The 23,174-nt window shown below is 27.5% G+C and overlaps 1 protein-coding gene across 1 annotated transcript in view; it reads right to left on the reverse strand.

Annotated features, from left to right (window-relative positions):
- LOC136075240 (multidrug resistance-associated protein 1-like) overlaps positions 1-770 on the reverse strand; it is a 64,179-nt gene extending 63,409 nt beyond the window's left edge. Inside the window, exons 1-2 of the mRNA XM_065787780.1 lie at positions 503-770; positions 115-196 (exon numbers count right to left, since the gene is read on the reverse strand). Coding sequence (XP_065643852.1) covers positions 115-196; positions 503-759 — 339 coding nt within the window. The 5' untranslated portion in view covers positions 760-770. The remainder of the gene's footprint in view (positions 1-114; positions 197-502) is intronic.
- Positions 771-23,174: the final 22,404 nt, after the last annotated feature.

The raw sequence follows: 23,174 nt of genomic DNA on the forward strand, positions 1-23,174 counted from the left end.
ATTACTTATATTGAAATAATTTATAGAATCAACTTTTTGACAGTTTTTTGTGACTTAGACTTATAGTGCACCCCCCACCCAACTAAACAAACAAGCTCAGAAACATTTACTAACCTTTGGTTTTTCTATTGGAAAATTTGGAAAAAAGACCATGCATTTTTTTTTCTTCCTTTTTTCTTTTTTGGTATAATGAACACTAAACATAAAAATTATAATTATTTACTTTACTTAATACTTTTAAAATACATATCTTATCTGCAACATATGTATATCGCTCTGTGAGAAGACAAGTACCATAACTCTTATTAATGGAACACAAAAATTATAAAAAATATCAAACAATTGAGTGGTTATTATTATTATAGACAATAGAAAATTACTGAAATCAGTCAAATTATTAAAAATCTCAAACCTGTTTTGGAAGTTATGCACTTATATCTCAATACAATATTTTATAATTTAAATATTGCATAACCTTATAGTATGGTTGAAAAGAAATTACCTTGCCCCTGCACCGGTTAATGGAGCAAGTAATGAAGTTAGTACATAACCTTGCTTTCCAGTAACAGTTGATTTGCAAAGTATCCAGTAGTCCAAGTCATCACTTATCATGGATAAAATTTCGCCTTTTTTATAAGATAATTGTTTTGATAACTCAGGTGTAATATAGAACTTTTGCACGTCGGTACTTGTATTATTTTCAGGATTATGATCATACAATGCAACAAATAAAGATTGAAGCACTTTTTTTTTCCCCATCTTTTTTAAGTAAAAAAAAAAATGCTTTTAAGTAGACTCAAAAAATGTCAAAAGTTTAAACTTTTTTGCATAGAAACCTTCCATACTAATAATAGTAAACAATAGTAATAGTAACACCTTATACTAAAATTATTGAATAAAAATAATAACAAATAATACCCCTAATATCAGTAAACAGCAGTAATAATATTATACCTTACTACACAGAAAGTAAATCCTAATAAAAGGTATAAAATTTTGTTTTATACCTAACCCAAAATAGAAATTTAAGTTAAGTAGATTAACAAAAAGAATAGAAGAATTATTAAGTAGTAGCAAATTTAAGAATTACTAAGAACTACTAAGTAAGTAGCTTTAGTATTACTAATTCTATTAGTATTAGCTTACTATTTTAAATAACATGAATAACATATCAATTTAATGTAAATATAGTATCAAATATAATAATATCAATCCAATAAAGCTAATACTTTAAAAGTATACTATTTTATTAAAATAACTTTTTAACCTGTTAAATTTATAAAATTTCAAATAAGCTCAAAATATGATTATTATTTTTTTTATGAAATATTATTTCATTAAAAAAAATTTAAAATTTAATTTTTATTTCAAATAAAAATAATTTAAGCATAAATTAATTTTTTAACTTTTATCAATATATTCTTAGTATTGATATATAGTAGGCATAAGTTGATTGCAAAATGTGAACTATTATAGGTCAAATATCTAAAAATAACAATAAAATAACAATAGGATTCGAAGCCTGGAAAATATGGAACAACTTTTTGAAATAAAAATAACCTCCAGATTTTAAATTTGAAAACAATAACAATTAAACAATTAAAAAATAACAAAAAAAAATTATCAAGAACAAGAAAAACATTACAAACAGCTAAATTGTAGATAACTATGTAATTCTATAAAAGTTTGAAAAAAACTGGCTTTGTCTATTTAAATAAAAATTTTAAGGTTTTCATTTATAAATTAGATCCATTCGATAATTTTTTTGTTATTTTTTATTGTTATTTTAATAGGTGTGATCAGTGCTTCAATTTGTTATTTAATTTGCTTTTTTACTTTATTCTTTTGTTTATATATGATTTTTACTTCCTTTCAAACTATCTTGTACACAACTTTTTTTTTTGTAAATCTTAAGACGCATTAAAATATAAAAAAAGATCCTATAAAATTTTAATTTGATTTTACGCGGATTTTATTTAAACTTGGTTTCCAATAGTGAAAAGTTCAACTTTGTACAACTTTGTTGAACAATTGTAGCAGAAATTAATTTGCTTCTATTTCCGCAAGAATTGAAGACAATTGTTTGCAAGTTTCCGAAGATTGTTTACAATTGTGGTCCAACAGAGGTTATGTTGTGCAACTTAGGCTACATTATAAAACTTAGTTGCTGTGCAATGTTGTTCAACCAAGCTTTAGTATTAGCACAGAATGTGGTAAATTCCGTATCAAGGGAACCACGTGCAATTAAATATTAGCTAAAAAAAATAATTTAAATAAATTACATCAGTTATGTTACAACAAATGTAAAAATAAGAATAATAGATGGTGAAACATTTACACTAATATAATATTACCTAAAAATAATTTAAAAAATAACCAATAAAAATTATATCATTACTAATTTGATACCAATATTTATAAACCTGAGAAGCAGGCCTGCCTAAACCCATGTCCGACATATAGCAGTGCTCCTCTGAGTGCATAACAGAGCCGACGACACCGGTTTCGTCGGCTCTGCTATGCACTACGGGGAGCAATGCTACCCCCTTTTCTTCTTTTTTTTAGAAATTTCTACGTATAGAGGACTTGTTTTTGAAATATACGATTGTGCTTCTCCACTTTGAAATGTGTGCATGTCGAAGTAAACTTGTCGGTTGCACTGTTTATGCAACTTGTTTTTTTTTTAGTTTCTAATTGTCAATGGTGTTCATATATTTTCATATATGAACTATGCGTTTAAACTTCAACCTTTGCGTTTGAACTATGCGTTTAAACTTCAAACCTTAATAAAGTTAAAAAATGAAAAAACGCATAGGCCCAAACATGATAGTAGAAGCTAGTTGACTTCACACAAAAAATGGATCCGCTGGGGACAGCAGTCATGATAGTAATCAAGACCACACCTATTTTCTATAGTATAGTAGGTTCAACAAGGAGAACAAAATGCTTCAAGCGGTTGAATTTGATTTGACAGTGGTGAATGAACGGTATAACTCTATGTTTTGGCAAATTTGAGAAAGAAGCTATAATATTGAAGGACACTAACAAGTACTCTGCTGACTAAAAACGAAAAAAAAAAGGCAAACACCAAAATGACAAATTTGCGTCTATTGAGGAACTTTACCGGGAGAAGTAAATAATTGTTGAAATCAATGTAATCATGTATCGATTTTAGCTAAGCTTGAAAGAAGAAGACAAGCTGTTGCTCTACTTTTCTCTCGATTTGGATTCCTAGTCCGTCTTCCAGAAACGGATAAAAAATTTGTACTTTAACACGAACATTCATTTGGAAAACAAATGTCTGTATTGTTTACATAAACTTACAAAAGTTCATCGGTGATGCGATATGTTGCAACAGAAATCACATCGTGTGCCCTAGAGTTACTATAAATCTATCCAAACAATTTATTATTATTATAAACATTTGATTTCCAAATCAATGTCTTCATTTTAAAAGTTTGTTTCCCACTTCAATTGAAATTGGTACCGGTAAAACTAGAAAGTCAAATCATTTGGATTTACTTCTGGTTATTTCATCTAAAAAAATGAATTCACATTTCGTAATGTCAATATTATTTTACTAATCTTTCTTTCTGCTGCAACTACAAATTATACCGGAGAAAGGTCCTTTTCAACTTTTAAAAAGGCAAAAACGCCTATACTTTCCAGCTGTTCTTCGAACTGAAAATGTTTATTTAAAACGAACTAACGTGGAGGGTATGATCGATCATTGGTTCGATGCCGGCTCTACCCCAATAGATGACATCGGTAAAGAAAGAGGCGTGAATTTCTTAATTAAATGCTCTTCCGCGTGTGTTGTGATTAGACCTTGAGAACTTCTGGGAGCACCTTAATAACTATGGGGATATGGTGGTGGGAAAGTGGAGAGGCTACAACCGTTGTTTCGCTGGGGGACAAAAATGACTTATAAACGGGACTGCTCTGAATTAAATTTTGCAATAAGTCTAAAGTGAGTTCTGAACATATGTTACTATATATTACATTCCTGCCAATCAATATAAGAGCACATGCAGAAAGTCTCTTTTTTATTACTAAATCAATATCTTTAGCAACAGTAACTAATTAACATTAAAACATATTTAACTAATAGCTTAATCGTCCCTTTCAGCAAGTTTTATCACTATTCTGAATCATAAATCATAAGTTTTCTAATTACAGGTGGCTCCTCCTTTTGCATCAATAACACTCTTTAAAGTCTTGGCATCAAAACTATCAGGTTTTAACAGGTTTCTTGTGTTACAGTTTGTGTCCAGACTTGAAGAATTGACTCTTTCAGTGAATTTAGAGATGTAGGCTGGTATTCTTAACAAAGTTATACAGGTTTCCAATTGGGTTGATTTCCGAGGGAGTTGCCAGGCCCATCAAATTTAGAGCAGCCGTGGCGCAGTGGTTATAGAGTTTGTTTTAAAATGAAGAAAACCAGGGTTCAAAGCGAGCTCTGGGCATATTGGCGCCATCGGTAAGTAAGGAGGCTTGAACTTTCTAATTTAATGCTCTTCCGCGGTGGTATAGTTTTTATTTTTGCATTCAAATAAAAATTAAGTAAATAAATCAAGAATCTGTTTTCTGTTAGTACGAAGTCATTCCTTGCATACCTTGGCGGTATAACTAGGTGCCATATCTTGCATAAAGATTTTGCAACCGTGAATAATTATAAAGGTTGTTAATTTATTCTTTAACAAATTTATGTTGTCATTTGCATTTATAGCTGGTTGGACTCCAAAAACTTCAGCCATCCTCTTCCAGCTGAAGTGAAGCATTCTCTCAACATACACTGCAAAAAAAGTGTCTTGTTAATTTCACCAAATATGTTTGAAAAACTACAAACCTATTTGGTAAAATGTACCAAGTCTTTGTGAACTTTATGAAAGCAATTTTGTTATTTTAACCAAATAATTTGGTTTGATTCTTTTATTTTGATTCTTGTCTTCACGTGAAATGTAACAAATTTGGTTAATCTAACAATTGATTTTGTTATTTTCACCAATAGCACTACTGGATTGTAAATAAAAAAAAAGATAACGATATTTTATGTCGCCGTTATTTTTTATTATTATAATTTGTTTAATCGTACTTTCAATAAAAAATTGTTTTTTTTTTTTTTTTTAACTATAATCATGATTAACTGTACATATTGTAAATGTATTGCAAGCTCTATTGTAAATGTATTACAAGCTCTAGCAACTTAGATAAATGTCATTTTTCACAACAAACGTAGTTACGGTGAGAGATTACTATGTACTGCATACCGACCGGACGACCACCCTGACTGCATACTACGCAGTCACTGTGGTCGTCCGATGAAATATTATTCTTTCCAAAGTCTTTTAAAATATATTGAAAAATTTCGGAACGAATTTATTTCAGAGCCTACTTTAAAAAAAGCAGATATTACGCAACAATTTTTATATTCTAATAACATCTAATGACAGATGTGTCAAATTTATTTCTAAACTTTGACACATCTGTTTGCATGGATAATGTGTCAAAGTTTAGTAATAAATTTGATGAAATCAATGGTATTTTTGAAGGTTCCGCTTATTTTATTTCTAAACTTAAAATTTTTTCGAATCTGCCTCCAACTACTACATACTAAGAGTATGAAACATTCACCAAGTGTTATAACACTTGGTAAATGTTTCATATTTTTTGTGTGAAAATTCGCATACAAAAACTATATGAATATCATGTTTGATAAAAAAAAATTTTAAATTAAGAATTATTTTGTATTATAAATTTTATGTTAAAGTCAAATGAAATATTTTGTTCGTAAAATAATGCTTTTAAATAACTTTTTACTAACAACAATATCTTGTAAAAAACCAAAAACCTCCAGTCGACAAGGAAAGTTTATTAAACACCGTCGAATCAAATATTGGTTTAACAGGTCATTTTATGCATGTCAAAAAACAAATAGTGATAATAATAATAGTAGAAATCTAAATATTTATATTATTACATATAAATATTTAAACTAATAAAATAAAATACTATACTAAACAAAGTTTGTATGAGTTTTATAAATAATTTGTTTTTAACTTAAGATCACTAAAGCATAATATATAAAATTAAAATTAAAAAAATTATTTTTTTAAACAAACATTTCATTCAAATTTGGAGAGAAATACTTTATGTATTTTTAAGAGCTTTAGAAAACTTAAACTGATGCATTAAACACTGAAATATTAAAAAACTAAAGTCTACTTTAAAAGTCAAAGCTTATAAAGTTCCAAAATAATTTAAAACTTATATATTTCTTGGTTATTCTTATATGATTGATAACTCATAGTAGTGTTGACATTTTATTCACTTATTTTTACTTTTCTTTAAAAAAAAAAAATTTTGAAGGAAAGTTTACCCTCTCCGATTAATTTCTTATCGTTAAATTTACCGGTAAATTTTGAATCAAATTTTACCGGAAAATTCACATCACTAACTCATATACGCGAACAGAGCTTTGGTGAGTATGCATTTAACAAAGTTAAAAGCTCTATATTGACATCAAAACCACGGTTTAAGATTAAATTACCATAAAGATGAATTTACAGATGCTGAACCTTTATTTAAAGAAATGAAAGCGGTAAATATTTATTAAAGTAATGTATACCAAAATATAATGTTTATGCTAAAATACTTCTTAAGTCTGGTGCTATTATTTAATTTTTTTTTTTAGGTGCCCCAAGAAGTCCTTATGGTCTTATCATAGATCACCGTGGATGAGCATTTAATCGGAAGATCTCGCCTCCTTCCTAACCTATGTCGTAAAGCTTGCCCAAAGGTGGGATCGAACCACAGATCCTTTGTTTCTGAGGCAAGTGCGCTACCACTGTGCCAAGCTGCTCATGGCTGCGCCACTTAAGTGCTACCGGCACAGTGGATAATGCACGGGCACAGTGCATAATGCCGTGGCACTCATGTGGCACGGATGCTCATTTATAAGTAACTTTTTAAAAATAATGTTGATAAATATTGCATAAGATAAACAGAAAAAATATTACACCAATCAAAAAACCAAGCTTTCCGAATTTCTTGTTTCATATTGTGGTCCCACTTATATAGAAAACTAGCACCTAAAAATAAATCAGTTTGTAATCTAAAAAAAAAGTTTTCTATTCACCTTTTTAAGATGAATAAAAAGCTTTACTAAAACTAAAAACTATTTAATATAAAAACCTTTAATAATAACTAAAAAAAACATTAAAACAAAGAATGAAAAATAAATAAATTAACTATATTAAAATCATACGACCAATCAAATAAGACCATGCAGAACGCAAAAAGCAGCCGTGTCGCAGTGGCACTTGTCTCAAAAATAAAGGATTCGTGGTTTGAACTCCACCTCTGAACAAATTTTGCGACATCGGTTGGGAAGGAGGCGTTTACTTTCCATTAAATGCTCTTCCACGGTGCTCTGTGATAAGGCCGTATAGACTTCTTTAAGCACCTAAAAAGAATAAATAAATTAAAAAAACCATGAGCAAAATATGTGTATTAAACATTAATTATAAGGTACTTGATGGCAAGAAAAAATCAGTCTCTCACTAGATGTAAACAAACTTTACTTTTTTGTTTTTTATCGTAACATTTAAAGTAGTTTCATTTATTTTATTAACTTAATTTAAATTAGTCTTTCTATATATATATATTTTATTTTATATTAATAAAATTTGTACATAAATATTTCTTTGAATACTTTTAGGGAAAATATTTAGAGACAACATATTAAATACCTATTATAGTAGTAAAAAAAGAAAGAAAAAAAAAACATTATTTTTCTTGCTTATAAGCAATCAACAATTACAACAACAAAAAAAGAGGTGAAGGGGTAGATTAGCATCCGTAACACAGTGGTCAGAGCACTTGCCTCAGAAGCTAGAGATCCGTGGTTAAACACCATATCTAGGTAAGTTTTATATCATCGGTAAGAATGGAAGCGTGAACTACCTTTCAAATAGTCTTTTGAGGTGCTTTGTGATAAGACCATAAGGACTTCTTGGGGCAACTAAATAAATAAATGAAATTACCCCAAGATCGCGAAACTTTAGTTATTGTAAAATACTTTTTTAAATTTTAATTTTATATTTTACGCTACAGGAATCTGTTTTCCTCGGTACTATAGTGGTAAGTATGTCATCTGTCACGTGGTAGACCGGGGTTCGATTCCCCGCCGGGGAGGAAGTTATTTTTTGGTTTTCGTTAGAGTGTCTTTAAGGATGCTGGACGTTTTTTTTTACGGAAATAACGAAGGGGAAAAAAAAAGAAGAAAAAAGTTTACAGTATTATTGATAATTTAAATCATTTCAACCATCTAAAGAAGATATAAAAATAATAGTAAAACAGTAAATCTTTTATTATTTTTATATTTTTAAAGTGAATCAAAAAAATAATCATAGAAAGATATAACAAAACGTAAAAATTAAAAAGAAAGACGCAAAAGAAAATTCGAATTTTAAATAGATTTTAAATATAATAAAAGAAAAGAAAAGAAAAGAAAAAAAAGATCAATAGGGAAGAAGGAAAAAAAAAAAGATAAAAAAGATCAGAAGAGAAGATTTATTACAAAAGAAAAAGATATTTTTAATCAATTTTATGTTTTGCTGTTATTGTATATATATATATATATATATATATATATATATATATATATATATATATATATATATATATATATATATATATATATATATATATATATATATATATATATATATATATATATATATATTCAATTTTATTTATTTATCACATTTTTATTTATATTTATTTTAGATTCTAATTTATCATTAGATTATTTATTTTGTTATACTATAATAAATATTTATTTTATTATAATATTTAATTACTATTTTTTCTAACAAAATTCTTATAACTGATGATTTACCTCCGTCAATAAATCTCTTTCCGTCTTTACATTTAAGTAAAGTTTCTAATCAAATTTATGATTATGTTTCATCTTATGTTTTAGATTCAGATGAAGAAATCCATGTGTCAATAGACATATCTTGCAAATATTATGATATAAGTAAATTCTGTTCACTAAATTTTGACAAAATTAATGCTCTCTGTTTATTTCATCTAAACATATCATTTTTGCAAAAACACTTTGACGAATTAAACGTATTACCATCGTTAATGAGTTTTGAAATTTATTGGTATAACCGAAACATTATTGGTATAACCGAAACACGATTAAAAAAGGAACACCATCAATTCATCCAACCCTCATTGATAACTACAATATTGAGCACACGCCAACTGAATCTTCTGGTAGAGGTACATTATTATATTTATCAAAAAAATTAATTCATAAACAAAGTGGTGGTTTGGTGGTTTATACACCATATTGTTTAGAATCAACATTTGTTAAAAAACAATTTTTTCTAAAAAATCTAATAATATTGTTGGTTGCATTTATAAACACCCTTGCGTGGATATAAACGAATTTAAAATTATCATGTCTGTCCTACTTCATAAAGTAAATGCTGAAAATAAATTAGTTTTCTTACTAGGTGATTATAACATTGATCTGATACAATCAAATAATGATAATGCAACGTCTGATTTTTTAAACTTGCTTTCTTTTTATAATATTTGCCCTTTTATCACTTTGCCAACCAGAATTACTAACCAATTAACTTAACCTAAAAAATTATTAATTCCTTCAGAAAATGAAATTTGACAACTTCATTTTCTGAAGGAATTAATAATTTAATAAATGTCAAAAACTCTAATCACTCATCTCCCAATTGTTTACAAGATAATGAAACATTTATAACTGATACTAAACATATAAACCAAATCTTATCTCTGAAAAGTTTAACACTTTTTTTACAAACGTCGCACAAAAACTTAAATCCAATATCCATTCCTCGTACATAAACTATACAAAATATCTTAAGTATCCAATTTTACATAGTCTAATCCTATCTCCAACAAATATTCCTGAAGTTTCATCTTTTATATTTAATTTGAAGCCGAGAAAATCAATAGGCCCAAATAGTATTTCCACAAACATTCTTATCGATTTTAACTATGAATTTTGAAATGTTTTTTCTTAACTATTTAATATATCATTCGTAAATGGAACTTTTCTGAATGTTCTAAAATTATCTTGTGTTGTTCCAATATTTAAAAACGGCTCTAAACTTTTATGTACTAACAACAGACCTAATTCTCTTTTAAATAACATTAGTAAACTTCTTGATAAACTTATGTATTCTCGAGTGTACTCTTTTCTTAACTCTTTTAACTGTTTAAATGAATTTCAATTTGGTTTTCGTTCAAAACATTCTGCCTGCCATGCATTGATAAGTATAACTGAAAAAATCAGGAAAGCTCTCTGGTCATTTTATTTGTGGTATTTTTATAGATTTACAAAAAGCTTTTGATACCGTTAATCATAACATTTTGATTTCTAAATTAGAACACTATGGTATTCATGGTATTGTAAGTGACTGGTTTTGCTCTTATCTTACAGATTGGAAACAATTTTTAAGTAATAATGATTATAATTCTACTAACAAATCTATTGAGTGCGGTGTTCCTCGAGGCTCTGTTCTTCATCCTCTTTTGTTCTTAATTTATGTTAATGACATAAACAACTCTATTCGCTTCTCGTCAATTCATCTTTTTGCTGATGACACAAACCTATTGCATACCAACAAATCTTATAATTCTCAATGTAAAAATATAAATTCGGATCTAAGAGGTATTATTCACGGTTAAATGCTAACCTAATATGTCTTAACGCAAAAAAAACTAATCTTTTTTTCATCTTCTATAAAAAAACACAATCAAAACAACAATTCTAAAATTCAAATTAATATTAATAATAAACGGTTATATCCTACAAAAGTTATTAAATATCTCGGTGTTTTGATTGACTGCAATCTCTCTTGGAATTTTCATATTGATGAGCTACGCAAGAAACTAACTCGAGCTAATGGCTCACTTTCAATAATTCATCATTATGTCAATAAATTCGCACTAAAGAATATTTACTGTGCATTGTTGCAACTATCACATCAAAAAATTGATCTCCTCTCAACGTCAATCCATAAGAATTATAAACTTCCAACTTTTTAAGTCAGAAACATTAGAATCTTTCAAAAAATTAAAAATTTAAAAATCCTTCATTTCCAACATTTCGTTTCCAGCGCTTCGTTTCCAGCGCTTCGTTTCCAGCGCTTTGTTTCCAGCGCTTCGTTTCCAGCGCTTCGTTTCCAGCGCTTCGTTTCCAGCGCTTCGTTTCCAGCGCTTCGTTTCCAGCGCTTCGTTTCCAGCGCTTCGTTTCCAGCGCTTCGTTTCCAGCGCTTCGTTTCCAGCGCTTCGTTTCCAGCGCTTCGTTTCCAGCGCTTTTAAATTTGCTAATCTACTTTTTGTTTTTGACTCTCTTAATAAAAATCTACAATTTCATCTATAACAGACTTTTAATAGAAAGTTGAATAATACATACATACTCTACTAGAAACATATATAATGGAAAACTTAGTGTACCATCATTTAAAACTAAGAAGTATGGTAAACATTCTGTTGTATACCAGTGCATTTGTGAATGGAACAAGAGTCTTGCATAGTAAATGAGTTCAAAAAATTACAACTCCAAACACCTTTGTCGACTTTTCAACAAAATTTAAAACAAAATCAATTTAAAAAAATTCTGAGAACAATTTTATTCAAACTTAATGACATGATTTTCGCTTAATATTTAAAATATACTCTTATTTTTTTAATTATGATTACTGCAACTATTATCATTAACTTCATGTTATTTATAAATTAAACGGAAAATAAAATCAACAAAAAAGAATAATAAATAAACGTTTAAAAAGAAAAAAAGAAAAAGAAATATCTGCAAGAAAATAAGTTAAAAAGTAATAAAAATAGAAGTTAAAAAAAAAACGGTAATGAATGAAATATATAAAAAGAATGGCAAAGAAAGAAAAAAGAATTTTAATCATCGGAAATTTAAACATCGGAACCACGATCGGCAAATCAAGATTTTTATTATTTTTTCATATATTTCTTTATTTTTCTTTCATATATTTCTTCAGTTTTCTTTCATATATTTCTTTGGATTATTTATTTATTTTCTTCCGTTTTTTAGCGTATATAGTTTTACTTATTAATTTTTGTTAGTCATTTACTTATTTTTTTTTAGTTATTATTTATTTTTAATGATATATAAATTTTTTTTATACAGTTATATATTATTTGTTTTTATTTTCATTTTAGCCATTTATTACATATGTTTTATTCTACCGTGTATTATTATTTTTTTTAATCTTAAGTTTGTTTGTTTTTTGTGTTTTTTTTGCCAAAAGTAATTTTTTGTTTTGTTTGTAATGTTTGTTGTAACTTTTGTTTTGCTTTGATTTTCTCAGTGTTTTACTGTTTATATTGTATTTATTTATTTAGTCATAATATTTGCAATATATTTTGATTATTATATTATAACAACTATAATTATATTAATATACTTACTTAATCTTTATAATTTTTTTAGCAATAGTCGTTTTTATGTCATCGTTAGTTGTTACGTTTTGTCAGTTTATTACTGTTTGTAACTGTAACTTTGTAAGTAAAAACGATTGCTGTATGAAAAGTAATACCGATTTATTTGAATTACTATAATTACTTTATTACTATTATTGTTATAATTCTTATAATTGTTATTATTGTTATTATTACTAAGATTAATTGTATATAAATAAACTATTTTTTTAAGGTATTTACTTGAGATTAGTATTTCAATACTATTTGTAAATAGCCGTGAAAATTTATTTTCAGAATATATATGATTGATTGTTTGTTTATTTTTTATTATCATTATCAAAGTATGACTTTTAAATGTTTGCTTTGTTTTTGTATGTTCTATGTGTGTATGCTTATTATTAATCAAATTATATTTAAAAACTGGTGTCACTCCTTTGATCAGAGTTCTGTTTGAGTGACACCATCCTTATCAATCGTTTAGTTAATATTATTAAATACTTACAAATAATTTACTGATTATTATATTATTTTATATTATTATCATTTTTGTATACATATATAGATATATATTTTTTATTAAGCAATTATTTTTACTTACTTCAACCAATAGAGTTATGAACTTTTTATTATTATTATTATATTTATTGTTGTTATAATATTATTGCATGATTTAAAAAGGAAAATAAATATCTTGTTGTTGTTGCTGTTGTTGTTATTGTTGTTGTTGTTGTTGTTGTTGTTGTTGTTGTTGTTGTTGTTGTTGTTGTTGTTGTTGTTGTTGTTGTTGTTGTTGTTGTTGTTGTTGTTGTTGTTGTTGTTTAAAGTACTTCAGTAATTTAAAATTAAAAAAAAAACTTAATTTTTTTTTTGTAGGATTTATCAAGTTTTATCCCAAAACAGCATTCAGCAACTAAATCAAACAATAGCTAATCTATTAAAACCTTGCTGAAAATATTTTGCCAACATAATCATGTACTTTAACATTATGAATATTGGGTCTGATCAATTGTCTTTTTTCTGTAAAAACTAATTTAAAAAAAAACCAAAAAGTGTTAAAAACAGATTTAAAAAATGAAAACCTTCCTTTAAATCTCCTTAGGATTTTGATCAAGGAGGGCAAGCGCCTCCTGGTCCCCCGGCATTGTTGGCCATACAACTTACTAGAAAGAGTGGTTTTAAAAAATCAACCTCATAAAAAGAGTAGCTTTTTTGCTTTAAAAATATGTGACTAAAGTGACAAATCACAAATGCTACCATAAAGAAGCAAATTAAGAAACAATATAATGATAATGACAAAAAAAAAAGATTAAATTAAATTTAAAATTCGAATTAAAGTTAAAGTAAACTACAAATCGCGAAACATTAAGAAAAAAATTTAAAAAAATCACTCCAAAAAAATTAAGTCATATAAACCTTGACTAAATGATATAAACAACCTTGACTTAAATGACATAAACAAAGGCTGGAAAAAACCTTTCTTTTTTAACCTCGATAAGGCCAAAAGACTTTAGTTTAATATGGAAAAAAATTAAAAAATACTATATTTTTGAAGTACTACATCAAAATACTAAACATCAAAAGTAATTCTGAATGAAATTTTTTTGATAAAATTTTCTTATTTTGGAAAGGGATAGAAATGCAAGAATGTTAACATACGTTCCCATATAATATATAAAACAATGACTTTTACTTTTTATTTAATATATTTAAATAATAATATATAAATAACGCGTTTTAAAAATCACTACGACCTTGTCTTTCTTTAAATCATAACGTAAGCCCGTTTTTATAATCGTTCTACGTAAATTCACTCAAGTATGACTATTTTCTTTGTCGTTCATAACTTGTATTTATGAGATTTAGCATAAACTATCACATTGAGCAAAGATTTATCATTCACAACTTGGTGAAGTTTTCACCAAGTTACCTCAAACCAAAATACTAAGTTTTATCTTCATCCGCCGGGAGTTAATGGAATTTGTGCAGATAGAAAAAATAAAAAAAGTTTAAATGTAACTGAACAAATGATTTTGGAAAGAAAAAATTTATATTATTGTTAAAATAGTATTTCACTTTATTGAAAAACAAAATCCCTCGTTTCTTACGCATTACATATTAAATAAAATTTTACATTTGAAGTGTTTAAAAATGTTTAAAAAGTATCAAAATTTTCCTGCAAAATAAGATCAAAGAAAAGGAAGAAAAAAACTAAATTGAGAATTAAAGCTTGTATGTTAAACAACTATTATCTGTTTTTAATTTAGTTTATATGTACAAAGTTTAAGGTTCGATGTTCCCCTAACCATAAAAGAAAAGTCGCCGAGAAAAACGACTAGAGTTTGTCATTAAGTACTCTTGTGCAATGCTCAGTAGAATTACTATTTGGTCTACTTACAACAACTTGAAGACCAGGAAAAAGAAAAGAATTCGCAGACCAGTTTATACTACCACCAGATAAGGTTTAAATTTTTTATTGGATAACAATGGGGGAGTAATAATTTAATGACTTTTATGTAAAAACTGCGAGTAAAAATCTTACATTACATCAGCATATTACTGGAGTATGGGCCGTGACGGGTTTTTATATCTATGCAGTTTATTCAAAAACGTTCAACAAAAATCAACTTTTTGTGCTTTGAAGGCAGCAATATCTCAAAATAGTTTTAAATAATTCAGATACCGGATGATCTTTCATTCAATATATTAAATTGCTAGAGTGTTCAGGCGTTTTTGCGTCATAGCCGTTCTCAAATAGATTTTGATTAATTTACTTGGAAAAACCTTATCCAGAATTTTGTGATCAGAATTTTTAAAGATGTACAAAAGGATATAGCAATATTTAAAATAGCAGTATTTATAACATAATCATAAGTAAAACGAAAAGCATCAAGAGTAAATGAGAAAATATTTAGAACAATGCTTGAAATTATTTGCCATTCATTGCATAAATTCTTTGGATCAATATCTAAACTAGATGCATCTCTGAGCGCAATATTCTAATCCAAATAACATTTAATCAAATCATTTTTGTGTAATTTTGTTGTTGTTGATATTGTACAGAAATCCGTAAAGACCAAAGCGACGTTTCATTTTCTCGAAATGTGTACTTAACGACCTAACTGCTTGATCTAACAACACTATAAAAATCAACCGATATTTTACTTTTGTAGATTTGTTAATTATTCATCTATGCTTTCATAAGTATGCTTTCTTTTTTCTCAAGTCTATGGAAGTTAAAAAAGTGATTTCATTTAGATCTAATTCTCTGGTTAAAGTAAAAAGATACAATAAATAATAAAAAATAAAAATAAATAATAAAAAGATAAATAAAGATACAATTCTATGATCTTTTTATTTTTTATAAACTTGGTTGCACTTTTCATACATTCCAGTGCAATGTCCAATTGCATGTTTATTGATTACATCAATTGCAATCAAAAACATCAGATCATACTAGATGACTTAACTAACCAAAAATGTAAAATTGATGAAATTTGTTTTGCTAGCCTAATTTTTGACACTATCAATCCTGCGTCCCCTGCGTGAATTGAAAATAGACTTGACTTTCAGGTTTTGTACATGAGTTTTTAAGATCTATTACCACTTTGTTGAGGCGCCAAACAAAAGATCTTCTATCACTCTGTTGAAGCGCCAAACAAAAGATAAATTTGACAGAGCACTCCAAAAAGTGTCTTTGCAACAACTGATGATTCCGCCATCACTTCAAAAATTAGATCAAGATTGTGACATTCATCTGGCACATAAAATGTATACGTCCTTTTTGGCCACTTTTTCTAAAGCTATCTGTGTGGTTGATTGGAAAAATAATTTTTGTGATTCGGAAAATAGTTTTGCATCCTCTTTATAATGAGTATCCGTAGTTGATGCTGCTGAATTAAAACATGAATAAAAAGAATGTAGGCGTAAAAAAAGGATCCTTGACCTTAACTCACGAGCTTGTTTGTTCCTTGTGTAAGCCATTCACTAACTCTTTTTGTCATTAATGCAGCGTTATTCACTGTTGCTGTTAACTTAACATTACTGTTGTTGTTAACTTTTTCAGCAATATTCAGAATTTTTTTTTTTGAATTAACCCATAGATGGAGTATATTAACAAATCATGTTAACAATTTGACTGTAAAAGTTATAAGTGAAGCACGTTGGAAAAGCACGATAGACGCCCTTGAACATTTACGATACCACATTGATAAGGTTTATGGCGATCTCTATGAATCATCATTAAATTCCAAGAATAATATTTTTGGAAAATGTACCGAAATGGGAATCGCCAAGAAAATTACAGATTTTAAATTTGGTCGCTTAGTAAAATATCTTGCTCAAAATTTAGAAAGCAAAACACTTCAGATGAAAATCGTTATGCAAAATATTTTTTTAAGAATATGTAAAGAATGCTCTTTTTTTTTTATAGCGGCGCCAAAACCTGATTTCGCATATAACCCCAAAAAAACATTGAACCACCCCTGATTTTATCAACCAAGATAAACTTATTGAAATTTATGAGATTGAAAACTCTATTGACTCAGTAGATTTTGACACCATTTAAATACTCTGAAGAGTATAACATCCTCCTTTTTACGTAGGAGAGTGCAGCGCCAAACGTAATTAAAATTTAGATTTTTACGGCGCTCTCCTACATAAATAAAGGACTTGGTCACCTTAGTTTTTACATTAACACAAGTTTAACTATACCACAATTGTACACACAATATTTCGAAAATCTGATTGTTTTGATTTTTATTCCAGTTTTCAAAATCGAATACGAAACAAAAAAATATAGAATTAGAAACAAAAAAATAATTATTATTTCTACACTGATTGATTTCAGATTACTTGTACATTACTTGTATACGCGCAAACGACTAATATTTGTACATTATTTGTATTATTTTATTATTTGTACATTATTTTGGAAAATACATATATTTGGAAAATACATTTGGAAAAACCATATTTATATACGCGCGTACAACTAATATTTTCTTATTTGTAGGAGCGTACTTAAACAGTTACTATTAGTTATTTTGACGATTTCACTTGAAATTCTTGTTTAATTTAACCTAATTTTATTTTTTTATACAAGTTAAAGTAATTTATAAACCCAATTTAATAAATGAATATTAAAAGACTTTTATTTTATTTTAAAGAATGCCTGCCCAAACCTAAACCCTCAGTAGATGTATGTACACTCCAATGTGTCTATTCAAGTCAGTCAATGCATGTACACGGTACTCCAGTAATAAACAAAACATTTTTTTTTTTACTGAAATTAAAAATTTTGAACATTTTAAAATTAAATTTTAAGATTTTATGACCTTTTTAAAATTCTATTTTGCGTATTTTTATTTTCGTATTTCATTTGTCTTTAAGTTTCTATATATTTCTGAAAAATAAATAAATGAAACATACCAAGTTAAAGTTTTATCATTTCCTTCTTATTTTTACATATATTTTTTTCCAAGAAACTTTTGTTTTTTTAAAATTAACATGTAATTTTTTTTTAGGGTTAATCAAGTTAATGCATCATCTAAATATTTATTCAAGCATTTAAAGTATATTGGTTTGAGCATCTGTCAATTATGCCAGGTTAATTTTAGCTTATTACTAAAGACTAATATTGAAGTCTTTTTCCTAAGTGTTCATGATTTATGATTAACGTTGTCTTTTACAGATCATTGGTGCTTTTTTTAGAGACAGAATAAGAATTGATGAGTTTGGTAGGATGTCCAACAAACAACGGACTCAGACTAAGTTACTTATAGTATGAGTTAGACATGAGTTACAATAGTGCTTCAAGAAGCAATTAAATTTGTTATTTTTATGCTATAAAATCTCTTGCCCATCCTCCTAGTTTGATGATATTTACAAGGTGTGTAGAAATCAACTCTTTTTTGCTCAGCTGTTCAGTTAAAAACTGAGAAACACACACACGTTTCTGCATGAGTTATATTTTTTCATTCTCTAAAAAAAACCCTGACATAATTGATGGGTAATCCTTCAGGCTTATGAATGGTAAATGTTCTTTAAATTTTACACAAGTTCATGTCTGTGGATTGTTTAAAACAATAAAAAAGTTCAAGAATACTAGCAACCAAAACTTTTAGTGTGTGTTATCTATGAGCCAAAAATACCAATGGCTCCATTTTGTATGCTTGAATTAGACACATTCACGAGCTGGGAAAACTTAGATTATCTGCTCCTAAATTTATGATTAATAAAAGTCTGTAGCAGCAAGATTGTAGGTTTGAATCCCAGCTCCACTAACTTACCATATGAGTATTATTTATGAATATAATAAAAAAGACTTGCTTTATTAGTTTTGCTATTGCAATATTTCTTTCAATGTTTTTTAGAGTTTTTATTGTAAATACACAGGCTTTCTGGCCATTCTAGTATCCCATTTACTGTTGTAGAATATTTTTATTTAATTTACCATTAAACCACCAGGTCTGAATAGTTTTTATTTAGCTAACAGTTTTATCGTATTTTTGCCAGAGGCTACAGCTGGGATACAGTCTACTTTACATTATAATTTTTTGATAATAAATAATAAAAGGAGACTGCAAAGAAAAGGTGTTTTAATCTTTTTGATGAAGAAGTAATTCTTTCAGGTAGCGTTCAACGGTGATGTAGTACACAATCTTAGTTCATTAATATCAAAATTTTATTTTAGAAATAAGATTTTTTAGTGCTCTGCCCTGTGAGCCTCATTCAGTCTTCTCTATATTTTTTTTCTGTTACTTTAAAATGAATATAATGTCCTCTTGTCTTTATTTATCTTTTTATCCCCAAATTAATTGACTAGGAATTGACGGCTTCTCCTTGCAGGCGAGTCTTTCACTTTAAATATGTGATTTGTCAAGCATAATCAGTATTGTTTGGATGAGTTCTGCATTCAATAGAACACTTTCTTTCAGTTTTGTTTTTTGCTAATACTTTCATATTTCTAATTAAATATTTTTAGCTTTGAGTTTAGTTTCTGTGTATTAAATACACTGACAGCATAATATATTACCAGCAATTTTTCATTAATGTTTTCCATTTGTTGGCAGTTCTTTTAAATATTCTTGATCAAGAATCCGAGTCTCCTAAACAATTAGCCGAATTTCATTACTAAATCATATTGTTAGTTTTTAAATTGGCATTTTGAAAAAAGTATACTATCTAAAATATTGATACATTTTTTGACAATATAATAGATCATAAGATGTATCGGCATATTGTAACCATTTACAATATGTAAATAGTTACAATATTGTAAATAGCATATTCTATAGTAGTAATATACTTTTAATTATTATTATCTTTTTTAACATTTTAAGTAAATTTTTTAAATAACTATACAGTATGAATAAGTAAAACTATTCATATACATATATATAAATTGCATTATATTTAAATTATAAAAAATTAACACCAATATTCCACCGCAACCAAAAATTAAAGAATGTTTGTCTTATTCTAAACTACCTTTTTTGGGAAAAATATCCGATTTAAATAAAAAAAGACTATTTGCTAAAAAATATCACTCTTTGGTAAATGTTTAATTAATATTTAGCTCACATAAAATTTCGAAACTCTTTTTCTCTAAAGATCCTTTTCCTTTAGAGTTTAAATCAATCATGGTCTACAAATATGTATGGGCAGGATGTAACTCCAGTTATATAAGCAAAACTATTAACCATCTCAAAATGTGGATATCTGAACATAACAAGAGGGACAAAAGTCTCATATCTATAAACAACTTCATACTAATGAAAATTGTTTCATGCATTGTTGGATATGTGTTTTAAAAAATATATTGAAAAAAAAGTTATGAAAAAAAAACTTTTAAAAACAAACTTTTTATTTTTAGTTAAAAAATATCATATTTTATGCAAGAAAATCCAAAATAATACTTTATTTACCAAATAATAAATATTATAAAAATATTATATATAAGGTGTATCGAAAAACTTTATTTTTTTAAGATTTTCAAATTGTAATAGAGCAGAAAAGTTGCATAATGATATAATTGAATAAATAATAATTGTGCCAATCAAGACTTTTTTTTTTACCTCTTTAATTGGCGCCAGGGTTATTTTTTTTTTTTTTTTTAAAAACAGGCACTTTTTCTGCTATTTTTAATAAAACAAAAATAAACAAATTCTATGTGTATACTAGATTTGTAATACAGTTAAATATTACACAATGACTCAGTTATAAATATTTACATGAAAAAAAAAATTATTTTAGTTTCTTCAGTTGCTGCTAGAGGGCTGGGTTTTTAGGAAAAAACACTGTGAGTTTTTGCCTAATAAACTCTGCAGTCCATTATATACAATCAAATTTTTAATTAAGTGAAAAAGTTACTTTATGTTTAAACTTTAGCTATATGTTCAATTATCTGATTCATTTGTCTCTGCTTGAAACTGTCTTTTTGTGTTGAACAAAATCATTTTTTTTGCAATGCAAATCTTGCACGAATGAAGTTCAAAATCTCTACTAAACTAACCACAGACTTGATGTTAAGCCTTGTTTTAAAATTTGATGCATTTTTATACTCCTTTAGTATGGCATGGCAAATGCTTTACATTCGGAACATAAACATTTTTTAGCATTTCTATCAGATTATCATCTGAGATGTTAGCAGTAGTCTGAGGTTCATTGAGTTTACTTTTTTGCCAATCAATTAGGTTCTATGTAATCTCTAGCTTCAAAATTGAGTTCTGGTACGGAGAACCTTTAGGCTTAGATGTTTTTATTATTTGTTGTAATGCTAATTTTCTCAAATTTGGGCAAGTTTCGGATTATCATAGCAAGAAGAATGTTTTGCAGATGCTTAGAAAAAGAGTTCCTTTTTATCACTGAATTAATGCTACATTTAACATAATAACACAATATTATGTTTGCAGTAGTCACTTACCTGTAATGGTTAAGTTTTCCAGGATTTCAGTTAGCCAAACTAGATGGACAAAAAAACTGCCATGCATATATCAAATAAATAATTTTGGTTTGAACTAAGAAACTTTGTCTATTTTTAATAATGTGGCGACACTGAGAAGAACATAGTTAACTTTTGGCAAGGTATCACAGAATTTTATTTCTCTTCCGATTAATCCTGACCATTCATTAGACCTTGATGTAGGTCCATCAAGTTTTTTGAATTAGATACCATAAAAACAGTTCATCAGCATGTATTTGACAGATAAACCAGTGGGCAGGTCTTTTTGGTTCTAATTTGAATAATGCAATAAAACCATTTAGAAATCCTGTATTTACAACTGTTCCTTTACTACCCATGGCAACTATTTTGATTGTGTCAATATTGCTTTGTGTTAAAAATAAAGCTGTATCTAATTCCTGATGCAGTCGCCTCATGCGCCAGATACTTTAACCCTGGTGCTTGTATTAAAACTAGAAGAAAGTTGGTCTAGCCCCAGACACTTAAGGAAAAATTAGATTGTACACATGTACTAAAAGAAAACAAAGTGTCAAAAGACTTTTTTAAATGTATAAACATTTATTTATCGAATTAGAAACAAAAAAATAATTATTGTGTACCTTAATAATATGCATAACAAAAAAGAAAAAATGTTAGAAAAATGGTATGTTTCAAAATTGGAGGGTAGTCCTGGACACATAGTTAAACCATAATTTTACCTCTTTTTTACCTCTGTGACACAAATATATTATATAATTAGTTAGTATTGGACTGTTCTCAACACATTAAAAAAAAAATCGCCTTTAAAAATTGCACCTGATATATAAGGAATGGGAATGAAAATATCATCATTTAGAAATATAAACATTAGCTTTTTACTAATAAAAATAGACACTTTAAAAACACTTTTTTTTAAATCATAGGTCTTTTTATTGGGATTAAATGAATTACTACTATGGGTTTGTGTATTTTGTTAAATGTATTTTTATTTATATAAAAAAATTGTTCATTTTTATTATGTAAATGGATTAAGTTGTCCAAAACCACCCTTAAAACATGTGTCTGATACAGCTCGGTCATACCTTATTCACAAATACTAGTTTTAAAACTAGTGAATTAAAGTGTTAAACATTTTTTTAAATAAAAATATTGTAAATAAAGGTGTATCTTTAATCAATAAAAGTTTATTAGTTTACATAAAAATTAGTTGTATTAATATGTGAATCATGTATGATGGTAAATCGCTCTTCTGGTGGTGGGAAACAATATCTTGCACTCCCAGCCAATCACTTTTGGCATATTATCATAGATATTTTGCATGTTCCATATTTTCACATTAAATAATATTTTTATAGTATTTAAAATCACATAGCTTCTTTAGTTAAAGCTGTAGATCAAGTGTCCAAAGTTACCCACCAGGAATGTGGAGTCCCAAAAAAGACTCCGGATTTGAAAGTCACAAAAAGATTACTTTATCCTAGTTTTTGGTATCCAGGAGCTCTAAAAATATAAATAAGTTTATGGACTACTGATAAGAAAAAAAATAAGACTTTTAGGTTGAGGAACAATCGGTTTTTGAACTCGGAGTCCTTAGGTATAATGGCGGCAAGGACTCCGGGACACCAGGACTCCGGGCTTAAAAACAATAAGTTTCAAGTCATTAAATCTCATGAACTTTTTTCTTATAGCAGATCATAAGTCAGCAATCATGTTTAGA

The sequence above is a fragment of the Hydra vulgaris genome, chromosome 01 (genome assembly GCF_038396675.1).
Source record: "Hydra vulgaris chromosome 01, alternate assembly HydraT2T_AEP".
NCBI classification, from domain to species: domain Eukaryota; kingdom Metazoa; phylum Cnidaria; class Hydrozoa; order Anthoathecata; family Hydridae; genus Hydra; species Hydra vulgaris.